This window comes from Macrosteles quadrilineatus, unplaced genomic scaffold (assembly GCF_028750875.1).
Source record: "Macrosteles quadrilineatus isolate MER2022 unplaced genomic scaffold, UCM_ALF_1.0 Scaffold_5__1_contigs__length_97177068, whole genome shotgun sequence".
NCBI lineage: Eukaryota > Metazoa > Arthropoda > Insecta > Hemiptera > Cicadellidae > Macrosteles > Macrosteles quadrilineatus.
Genome location: NW_026542598.1, coordinates 97,023,143 through 97,035,709, shown reverse-complemented (window position 1 = coordinate 97,035,709; position 12,567 = coordinate 97,023,143). Strand labels below are relative to the sequence as shown.

General features: G+C 36.1%; 1 protein-coding gene across 1 annotated transcript in view; it reads left to right on the top strand.

The window, feature by feature from the left end:
• The window catches only part of LOC128994100 (ubiquitin-protein ligase E3B-like), a 69,395-nt gene that overhangs the window by 12,374 nt on the left and 44,454 nt on the right, over nt 1-12,567 (top strand). The window contains exons 4-7 of the mRNA XM_054418362.1: nt 3,975-4,074; nt 8,619-8,846; nt 10,355-10,543; nt 10,827-11,018. Of these exons, the coding sequence (XP_054274337.1) occupies nt 3,975-4,074; nt 8,619-8,846; nt 10,355-10,543; nt 10,827-11,018 (709 nt within the window). The remainder of the gene's footprint in view (nt 1-3,974; nt 4,075-8,618; nt 8,847-10,354; nt 10,544-10,826; nt 11,019-12,567) is intronic.

The following is a 12,567-nucleotide window of genomic DNA, read 5'->3' as shown; positions in this document are numbered from 1 at the left end:
TAAAGCCAAATTAATATCTTCATTTGAAATGAGAGATCTTACTGATGATAAACATCTAGAGTTCCTTGGTATTTCTATAGAAAAGTGTGAAGAAGGACTTAAACTAAAACAAACTAGGTTAATTAAAAAAATTATACAAAAGTTCAGGATGGAAGAAGCTAAGCCAGTTTCGTTACCTATATTGCCGAATTTGAAACTAACAAAAAGTAAAGAAAATTATGAAAGCTTACCTTACAAACAACTATTAGGAAGTTTAATATATCTCATGTTAGGTACAAGACCAGATCTGAGTTACTCTGTTACGTACTTCAGCACCTTTCAAAACTGTTATGACATAGGACATTGGAAGAACTTAAAAAGTATCGTGAGGTACTTAATTGGAACCAAGGATTTGACGCTGACCTATTCCAAAAATAGCAAAACAGAAAATCTCATTGAATGCTACTGCGATGCAGATTTTGCTAATAGTATTGAAGATAGGAAGAGTATCAGTGGTTATATGTTTAAAATATTTGGCAACACAGTGGCTTGGAAAACTAAGAAACAACCAATAGTGGCTCTTTCCACTTGCGAAGCGGAATATATTGCCTTGGCTACATGTGCAACGGAGTGTGTGTTCATAACAAGATTATTATCAGAAATACTACTTAAGGTTCAAATAACTCCGGTTGTTATTTGGGAAGATAACCAATCTTGCATAAAAATGGCTAAGACACTTGAAACTAAGAGATCCAAACATATTGATGTGCGATTCCATTATATAAAGGAGCTAATAGAAAATGGTGTAGTGGAACTTAAGTATGTTGCATCTGAAAACCAAGTTGCAGATATTTTTACCAAAGGGTTACCTATATTTAAATTCAACAAATTCAGGAAGGATATGGGACTTAAATGAAACTTGCCATTTTTAATATTTGTGCCTGAAGATTATAAAATTGCGGGGGAGTATTGAAGCAATTTCAATAAGCCTGTTTAGAATGTCATATTAAATATAAAACATATGACATTATTTACAATGTGTAATTGTTTAGTTCAGTTTGTATTGGTGTTGTGTTCTGTTCTGTCTATTAAAAGTTAAATTTAATTTCCAAACAAGTCTTAAAGTTTCCTACTAATAACAGTTATAACCGGATCAGCATCCCTCAACACAACAACATCCCTCTGCAATAGAAGTAGTGGCTCCACAGGCTCCCGAACGGTTCCTGGTCATCTCAACTACAATGAGGTGTTGAAGAGGAAACCATCAGTGTCAAGTGCCAAAAAGCAGAGTAAATGTGTTGTGTCAAGTGGTGAGAGCAATCAGGTGATAGATGTAGATTCCTCCTTAGATAATAGCTTACATAATTGTCTTTAAACTAAGATATCCTGACAATGACCAAATGCCTGCTAAACTAGCTCTAGACAAATTTTACAATTTCAACAGTGTAAAAGCTCAGAGTAATATTAGCTCAGATTCATTAAAAAACAGCGATACTTACAGTAAATTTAATTTAGTAATGCACTACAATTGTCAAGGGTTAAATTCTACTAAAATATCAGAGCTCAATTTATTTTTATCACAGTCCAAATTAAATATTAAAGTCATGTCATTAAATATATAGTGTATACTTGACAGTATACATCAACTGGTTTTTGCACTTGGGTATCTTTCCCCACTGCCTGAAGACAAGTTTTGTTACACCTATCTTCAAGAATACGAGTAATGAATGCCCGAAACGCACTAAATCAGCAGTAAATGGATTCTAATGCTATTCTTATGGAGAACATTTGACCTTATATCTAATTTTGTGTTAAAACTTGGGGAATTTCACTATTGTGAAATTCACCAGTCGCCCACAATTTTGACGCAAAGAATCGGCTTATGTAATTAATATATAGATAGATAGATGTTTTGCACACTAATTTTTGGCCTAATTCACATTGTTAAAGTCTACTTTTTCTGATCAACATAGTTTTTCTTCTTAAATCGTAAGACTCAGTTATTAGACTACTGATTTTTAGCGAATTTCCCATATAGGGAATAAGCTATTACCGTAGGTCTCATGGTAAGACCTAGACCCGGGACTGATTTCCTTTTTGTTTTGAGGTCCCCAGAGGCCAAAAAAACTCTCCGTTCATATTCATATATGTCCGTTAGCGCGATAACTCAAGCAAAATTGATCCGGTTTTTGATGCAATTTGATACAAACGTGTAACCCTACGTTTATTTGAACGAGTTCGCAAACCAGCATGATGGGACTATGGGAACAACGAGGGTTTGTGGGGGTTTTATGGGGTAAAAATTGTTTTTTTTCCATATTTGACTCTAAAAACATAAAAATTCCCAATAAACTGTATTTGATTTGGCTTGTTTATGGAGATATTTTTTAAATCAAATTTGGAAATTTGGTTTATTTTATACTAAGATAATAACTTTTCAATAAAAACACACCTCAATACCTTACCTGTAGATGCAAACCTAGGTACTTATTAAAATAAATGTAATTTAAACAGGAAATAAATGACAATTTTCAGGGAATTTTTAGTAGAAATCCAGCCAGGTACATGAAAATTGCTTAGTCTGCAGGTTTGCTGTGGCGGGGGTATTTTCTTTATTAGCTTAAGCTAGCAAAACATGTGTGCATTATAAATTAGATGTTTTAGTTCAAGATAAGCCTACAGAGGAGGAGGTAACCCTATGCTCAGTCCTCACGTCCTAACTAACTTTGAAGAAAATATGATAATAACTCACTGCAGTTTTACCTAGCAGTGGCAAAGAAAACAGTCTGTTAACAACGCCGTGGTTGTGCGATGGTCGGCTGTGGCCGATAGCGGGAACAGCCAATGCTAGATGAGTGCAAAAAATTTTAAAATTTAGTTTCATCCAGTAGGACAGGCTTATTACTAAGTCTGCTTTCATAGAAGTGAAAGCCAGTTGAGCGGAGCAATCAGACTTTATTGTATTCAACAAAGCAATTAATAAAAACAACGTTTATAGATATAATACATCTATTTAATCAATTTAACTTTTTAAAGACTTGGCTGTTTTGAGAGAATTGTACAAATAGTTGTCACCTTATAATGTTTGTTTTGTTAAATTTTGTTCATTTAACATGATTATGCATTGTTTTGTAGCAAGTGTTTTGCATTCAAAACATTGCCAAAAGTAGTTGTGCGTGCGTTTCGGGCATTCATTACTCGTATTAATTTTCTACAAATATCAGATAGTTTTTGAGAATGTCTAACTAATTAAAACTATTAATTAAAATAGTTTAATTAATATATAAATGAACACCGTTATTGAGTTAAAGAGTTCAAAAGTTTGCTTTGAAGTCGATCCCAAAAAGCTTCGCTTCGCTCTGCTCAATAACGTGTAGGCCCACTGTGTTTCATTAGTTTGGACATAGTTTTACAAGAACCCAAAATATAGCAGCACTAAACAGCAATCACTCAGTTTTGCCAAATGAAGGAAAAAAGCAGGGACGGAAAATCCAGATACATCATAACAAGTTTTGCAAAAAGGCGTCAAGCACAGTTTTGAGGTTAGGTTCCTTCCACAATGCTTCACTGCAGTAATTATTATCATTATTCCATTCCATTTAACTAAATCCAAGCCAAAACCCCACACTACTCGAAATTTTGAACAATCAATTCCACTGATAAAATAGTCGTATCTGAAAACGAATTATACTGGATTAAAGTAGGCTATAAAACTGGCACAATAAGCAGCGATCGGAAACAACATTCGCCGTACGAGGCTAAGCTCACACTGAAGTAAGGTTATTGTTATGCAAGAAGAACGACATTTCCCGCCCCGTGCCAGTGGTGCCTGTATCGTGGGATGAGAATTCTCTCCTACGCACTCAACCTTTTAAGGTGACTCTTGCTGGCAGTAAAATGTCAACAATGTTATTTAAGTAGCCTATATTCACTTTTGTTTCTCATGTTCTATGTTAGTATGAAAACTCACTCATTTTTCATTGATGTACTTTCAGGTACTTGGTGCTCAGTTTGGATTCAGAGAGTGCTAAAATCAGCTATGTAGGAGTTGCTCTGAGTAAGGATCATGCTATCTCATGGATTACACACATCAAGGTGAATAAAGCCCTAATTTATAATTCTTGTTGAATTGAGCAGTTTAATTTTAAAAATGAATTGTGTAATGAGATAAATCCTTGAATTGAAATAGAACCAAACGTGAAACTTTTTCATAATTTAGAAAAATAGGTCTAATTTTTGAACATGTTATTTATTAGTTGTTTTTGCTAATTAGTAGGGACGTTCCGATACTGGCTTGCAGCCGATTTGGTATTGATACAATATCGAATCCCTAAAGTATCGATACCGTCAGTATCAAATCAAATGGTATTGAAACAAAAAAAGCAGTTAAAATTTTAAGTGGATTCCGAAAAGAACAATAATTTTACTTGTACTTACTTATTTTTTTCTTCTTCTGTCCCGTTTGTGAACTCTTGGGTCTAAATAGATCATAACAAACAAAATTTTTCACCAGACAAAGAATAATTTTTTTGTCATACTGCAGCAAAAACAGCTGTTTTTAATGCTTGTGTTGCGGGTATAAAGTAGCAATTTTACTTTCTAGGGAGTAAAAATTAGCTGTTGCAAACAGTTGTAAATTTTGGTTGTGGCAATCGTATCTATCAAAATTATTTATCGTTTGATTTATTAGGTAAGGTTTTAGCCTATTTTTGTCAATTGCTCGACATATCGATGATATAGTAACACAATCGTAATAGACGAAATAGTTTAATCACTTACTAAACAGCTGCTTATTTGCATTAGCAGAATTGAATACAGCTGGAAGTCGTTTTTGAGAGGTTATCTTTACATACAAATGATTTAGTTTTCTAGCTTTGTTTTTGTTAATTAATTATGAAATATGGCAAAATAGTTATTTGTGTAACTAGTGGGCAAAGTAGCACTTTGCTGCACACGAGAGCAATGTTTACTCGAGTGAATGATCTCGAGTGCAGTAAAGGCCTTTTGCACTCGTGTTACACATTATATTTTTCCTACAGTCACTAACTTATTAAGCATATAAATAATTAGTCTTTCAAACACTATACAACACGTTTTTAAGTTCAGCTAGCAACACAAATAGGTGCCCTAGAGAAAGTAGTAGGCCTACCCGGTCCGTATCACTCCGCTATTTTTCCTCGGCAAGAAATGTAAGAATGTGTGTGTGTTTTGTGTTGTTTCGTTGGAATCCTGATGTGCGGCAAAGTATAAACCGTACGACAAAGTATAAACCGTACGGCAAAGTATAAATATGCAGCAATTAGCAGCTTTCTGTACTATAAACAGTACAAGGAAGCCAACTTTGTCGGGTGACTGTAGGAAAAATATAGTTCACCACACGGGTAAAATGTGACTTTTTAACCCTTGCTTATTTTCCGACCTCGTCTTCACCTCGATCGTAAAGCTTGACCTCGGGTCAAAAAGAGTCACTTTAGGCCCTAGTGATGATATATACTTTCCATAAGTACATCATTACCAACAATACAACTGTTTACTATTTATTAAACTAAAGTAAGTAAGTTTGTATGAAAATCTATTTAGTTTTATGAAAAAATTTGTTTGGTGATTACAAATTATCATAGTAATACTAACTTATTACAAAGTTTTGTAACTTAAAGAAGTATTGATATGAATTTATAAGATGATATGATTGTTTAAAACATTATTAATCTTTGTAAAGAGAAGCATAATGTTTGTATATTTTGAGTCTTGTGCTGTTGGAAATTCGGAATATTAACCTTTGAATTTGGTATAATGTAGTAATTAACATGACTCCTAACTGTAAGATAGTTACAATATTTTAAAAAGAGTTTTAAATAAAATCATCTGTCAAACTACATGATAATGGTTATTGAATGATGTCTATTTGAGGTTCCTAACTCAAGCAGTAAGAGGATATAAAAGATAAATTAAGATTTTTTTTTAAATTACCATATAAGAATTAAGTTACATGTAGGCCTACTGTTAAAATAAAGGTCATTTTTCAAATCCTAACAAAATTTACAATAAGAATCCTACTTCCTACTAATATTATAAATGAGAAAGTTTGGATGTATGGATATATGGATGTATGGATGTATGTTTGTGACAAGTGAACGCGAAAAATACTGGTCGGATTGGGCTGAAATTTGGCATGATGATAGCTCACATTCCCGATTAACATATAGGCATATTCTTATTTCAAAAATCCTTTCGGGCTCCGCCCCAGTGGCTCTGGAGTTTCCCATGTTAACCTTATGAGAAATGGAATTATTGAATCTTAACAGCTGTTTCAATTAAACAAGTTGGTTCTGTTCTATGATGTTCAATAGCATTAAAGTTACAAGGAAAACCAACCGGGTGCAGCACTATTATTTCTTTTACATTTATGACAACAGCTAATTTGCAACCAAAAGGTGAGTGAGCGTAGCGAACGAACTTCAACCTGAAGGCGAGTTAGCGTAGCGAACGAGCTAACCTGAAGGCAAGTGAGCGCAGCAAACGAGCTCCAACCTAAAGGTGAGTGAGCGCAGCGAACGAGCTCCAACCTAAAGGTGAGTGAGCGTAGCGAACAAACTTCAACCAGGACGTGATTGAGCCATAATCTTGAAAATTAAGAAGTTAAACGGGGCAAAGCCCGCGGGTTACAGCTAGTAATACATAAACATTGAATGAATTAATGGAAATCCTTCTTTATTGAGGTGAAGGACCTCTCTAAAAAACTAATAATGACAAAATATTAACAAAAAATACAATACAGTTTGTAATATAACAAGTTATAAAATAGCATAATTTATTTCATCTTCCCAACATACACCCTCTGCTGCATCTAGGCCTAACGCACGCAAATCCGCCAAGCCACAGCCATCCGGTCAAGGTAATATCCTTTCAGCACCACTCTACCCAAACATGGCCAGATATCCCTGTGGTGCATCTATAATTTTAAATGTGTGCAGCTGAGCCCCTCTGAAATTAAACACATGAAGGAGGGGGATTTGGTGAGGAACTGCAAATGTTCCAAATGTTCTCTCGGCATTGAGGTTAAAGAAAATGTGGTAATGAAGGAATTTGTGTTAATGATAAGGAAAATCACAGGGAAGAGCAGTTTAATCACTCAACACTATTTGAGGAGTTAAATAAATCGATTCTCAATGAAAATGAAAAAAAAAATTAAATGAATCGTTTTATTTTACTTAATTTTTGTTTGTTTGGTTTTCAAAATTGTGGTGATGATAATTTATAGCTTGCTTTAAAAATAACAGAAAATTAAAATTTACAGCGATAGCAGTTTCTTACTGTGTGTTCAACACTCAATTAAAACATAATGAATTAAGACAACGTGTTGTAGATTTTATTTCAAAGAACTGAAAAACTTGATTATTAGTAAACTGTTGATAGTTAGTTTTTCTTAATGTTTATTGTCTGTCTGTTGATATACCAAAATCTTGGTTGTAAATTGAAATTCAAACCGGTAAATTGTGCAATATTAGTCTCTATAAAAACTGAAGTCCAAATGGCTCAAGATAGAACAAAAGCAATTTACACCATACCATAACTATCCCAGTACTACCCTATGGTTCAGAAACCTGGAGAGAAACTGACCAGTGAAGCCCAAAAAGCTTATTATATTTTGAGAATAGCATTCTGAAAAAAAATAGGCCTATATGAATTAGTTAAAGATAATGAAGGTTGGAGGACATGAAAGAACAGAGAGTTAAGAAAAACATAGGTATAAACATAAGTATAATAGGTATAATATACACCTATTATAAGAACATAGGTATAAGATAAACACCCAGGTATAGTGGCTCTGGCCAAAAGTAAATGCTAATATGGGCAGGTCAAATGAGGAAGAGAGAATAGACTTCAATCGTTAAAACTGTATTTCAATGAGTTAACTAGGTACCGGTAGTCGAACACTTGAAAGCAATGAGTTAACTAGGTAGTCGAACACTTGAAAGAGTAAGAATGAGGTCTAAGTAAACCTAACAATAGACATCTACAGACTGGGGTCTACCGGTCTACCTTAGTATAGACAGGTGATAGAAGAGAATGTAGGTGATTATTTGTCAAGGCAAAAACCTCATAAGATTTCAGTAGCCTCGGAAGTAAGGTAAGTAAATCCAATGGAAGGTGGTGTGATAGCTTAGACGCTTGCTGATTTATTGGAAACTCTTTTTATTTAAAATATAAATCATAGCTTATAAAAAAGGCTGCCAGGTGACATTGGTTTACTAGGCGCTTTTTGCAAAAACCACTTCAGATTTTACCTTTATGTGTGTAATGCTCTAGGTGGCTGAGTGGTTATAGTGCTCGCTTTCAAATGTCAAGGTCACTGGTTCAATTCTAAGCGAGATTGTTACCAGATCACGATGCCATTTGTCATTAAGCTTGATGACAAAAGGTTGACTTTTGAAAGTAACATGACTCGGGTTTGGACCGTTCCTCTAATAAAACGTTTAATGCCAATGCATAGATGAATTTAAAAAATCTGCTGTTCTGAATTAAAAACAGATATAACCAAATAGTTAATTCCTTTGTGTAGAACGGGACCACAGGTCCTGCTGATGATATTTACATCAGAGAGGTGCCTATTAGTACTTATGTTGGCAATGTTGTAGGACATTTTATGGAAGTGTTGTGACTACTTGGAGGATCTGCGGCCAGACGTAGCCTCAGACACTCGCAGTATCCTGCTACTGCTGCACACTCTGGTTGCATTCACTGCAACCAACACTTGGGCTCTGCTACGGACATCGGCCGTTGCGCCACTACGCCAGGGGATGGCACAGTTGTGTGCCAACATCATGGGACACCTGTTCATGAGGGGCTTCTACATCACACTCAAGGTTAACTTACTTCAATTACCACTGCGTCACTAATGACCAGTTGATCTAGATAGACCGAGTCAACTGCATATATTCATTGAACTAACAGTTACGATCTGGAAGTATTTTTCAAGAGGATCAAAGCAAACATAACTATTGATCAAGGCATGTAGTAAAAGATAGTCAGTCCTTTTCAACTGTTATCTCTGATAATGAAATCTAGTAAATTTTAAATGTTTTTCTACATGAATTTTAGGGATTGTATTGGCGCAGTTCTCCTTTTAGCGAATTTCCCATATGGGGAATAAGCTATTACTGTAGTACTCATGGTAAAACCTGGACCCGGGAGTCTACTACTGTTGTAGTTTGCTTGTTTATTAGCATATATTGATAAAATTTTGAAAATGCATTAATTTGATACTAAGCTACTAACATAAAAAAAAAAAATTACAATTGATTGAAAGTAATACGGTCCAAATCCTAATTTAATATACAAACCTTATTTAATCTCATCCAATGAGTACATTTGTGTCATTATTTTAACTACAGTACACTATCGATTAACGGAGGTCGTTGGCTACAAGACTACCTCGGCAACTGATTATCTAGGATAACACAGAGGTCTCTTAGATTTTAAGGTTAGGGGTTGCGGTCCCACATTAGGAAGTCTGATAGTTGTAAAATATGTTTAAAAATACTTATGAAAATGGATCTTCTTTTATTGTTTGACTAGTAGTACTGTTAGCCTGCCAGTTGAGGGGATTATCTTGTGTATTGGACGTCATGACGTTGGCTACGCGTGATTGTAAATTTTTTACAGATAACAAAAAAAGAAAAGTGACTAAGGCACAATTTGGTAAAAATTCAAAATTTAAAGGGAACATGTGTTTTTTTTTTACTGGGAAAAGAATGAGACTGAAGGTAGATTGATTAAAAGAAAGAGTTGGAAAAACGCCAAGTTATAAGATTTGGACCTCAACAGATCCAAGTAAGATAGCCTAATTTGGATTACTGTCCATATAGGAACAGAAGTTAGATTTACGTCCATCCTAAATACTATTGCTATTGCTGTATAATAAATACTGATCCCTGATGTGTATGGCCAATAAATTGATCCTTCAGTTGCCCTTCAGTATGTAAAAATTGCGTGACCTCTAATTGCAAGTAATGTAATTCTAAATTTTAAAGTACAAAAGGACTATATAATATTTTTTTATACAAGTGCTTACGAAAACCATGTTTTCATCACAAGGCTGTGTTGAAACTAATACAAAAAGTAAATATTTACTTAATAATAAATTAATTTTAAATAATTTGCCTATATCTCCAATGTAAATAATCTAATTATAAGGTTTAGTGTGTAAAATGAGAGTTATAAAGGCATAATATCATTTCCAGAATTCAACACCTCAGTATCTCAAATTTTTGGTATAACACTTGAACCTCGCTTACTAAAAAAACTCAACTCGAACTGTTACCCTTCCCTAGGTAATGCTATTAGTGGCTAACTGAATGTCTTTGCTTTGTAGGCTCTGCTGCTGAGAGGACTGGCAAGGTCCAAGGTCAGTCTGAAGCATGTGTCTCTGTCCGCTATCTTAACTCTGGCCTCTCGTCCCCTCATCTCTGCTAACCTCTCAGACAAGCTGGTCTCCATGTTCCTCATACACATCCTAAGTGTGCCTGCGCTGGTGCAGCACCTTAACAACCTGGCCCCCGAGGTCAGTTGAAATTTACTCCTGCCTAAGCGATTACACCTTAGCAAAGTTTTGAGAGTAAGTTCCAAATGAACTGAAATAGGCCGAACAGTTTTTGCTCTCTTTACACTTTATACACGTGTATGTCTACAATTTCTTACCTTATTTCTTATTTGATATAGTCTAGTTAAAGAGTAAGCTTGATAATGTTTATTAATATACTTTTAAATTAATTAAAATAAAATAATTAAAGCCTAATGTATTATTTTACATTGTACGATATGTAAAATACTGTATTTCTTGTCAGTGCTTGACAACACTTGAGTCAGCTGATTTCCTGCCTAGAGCCATGGAGCTCCTCAGTGGAGAGCAAGATATGAGAATTGTGTTCAACACTCTAGAAGGGAACTATGCTCTGTGTCTGTTGGCCAACTTGATCCACCTTGCCTACCTGCAGCGAGACACTGCCCTGCACATCATGCACTTCCCAACATTTACAGTAAGATGAGATCTATTGTCACTTTCACTTTACTAAACTCAACATCTGAGAAAAATATCTTTTCTTAAACAGCTATTTTTGGTCAAATGATCAAATTTTGTGGGTTGGGAGTTTTATTTTTTAAATTGCTTGCAAATCAGCCAGTTAATCAGCTATTAAGGTGACACTATGCCTTTAAAGAAGGTAGAGGCTTCTTGCAATGGGTAAAACTTTGTTTTAAGATACTTTCTTTCCATGTCCGGGAATCAGACTTCGCTTTTCCAAAAATTAGCTACCGATATGGCTTTGTCATTTGCATGTAAAAGATCATCAAATGTGCAAGACTGGTCTAGGCGTGGGCAGATCAGCAGTTGGCCAGGATCCTGAACAGCACCACACGCGCACAAGATGTTTTCTTCGTCTGGTAAGAGACCCCATTTCTGCATGTTTGTCTTGCATTTTGATACCTCGACCCTAATTCGATTTAGGGTCTTACACACCGTGTAATGAAGGCCTCCACCAGGAGCCAGTTCCTCACTGGCTGGTATGGGAGGGTTAGTCAACGTGGCCTCCTACCTTGCACCCGATTGCTTGAGAGTGATCCATCCAGGACTCGTGTCCGTGATAAAAAGCTCATTCTGGACCGAAGCCGTCGCTCTGCAGGTTGGTGGCCGTGTAATGGGTAATGAGGATCTGTCTCTTGCTTAGTCCTTTCTGCGTCGGCAGCGACATCACGTCGGATTGATGGAGGGGCGATCCCTATGATAGGACAGAGTTTGTGTACTGGGGTTGGTTTCAAACACCCAGTTACAATCCGAGTCATGTCATTAACTGCAATGTCAACCTTTTTGGCATGTGACGATGCATTCCATACTGGTGCAGTGTACTCCGCAGCCGACACACTGAGCACTAAAGCTGAGGTTCTGAGGACATTAGGGTTAGCACCCCAGCATCTGCTGGTGAGCTTCCTGATGATATTATTCCTCGGTGAGACTTTACCTCTTGTCGCAATACAATGCGCCTTAAATGTCAGTGTGCGGTCCAGTATGACACCAAGATATTTGGGTGTAGGACAGTCTCCCCGCCACCTCACATTCAACTCACGGCCTGCTTCTCTATTGTTTAGGTGAAAGGCACAAACTTGGGTCTTAGCAGGGTTCGGCTTGAGGTGATTTGCGTCATAGTACTGGGAAAGTTCATTTAGAGCCATAGTCAGCTTCTGTTCCACCTCTTCAAAACTCCTACCTTGTGCCGCCACTGCCGCATCATCGGCATATATATACTGACGTGTAGCGTTTGGCAACGGTTGGTCGTTAGTGTAAATGTTATAAAGAGCTGGGGCTAAGACGCTACCCTGAGGCAATCCATTTTGATTCCACCATCTACTTTTTTTGCCTTGAAGGGACACGATAAACCGCCTGTTATGAAGAAAAGTGCCTATCATTGAAGTCAGCTGATAGTCTTTGGTAGAGGTGTGCGAGCCTGAGATTTTAAATCGAGCCGAGCCCGAGCCGAGCTTATGAAAAAAAGCTTGAGCCTCGAGCTTTTACCGAGCCGAGCTTTTCTTCTA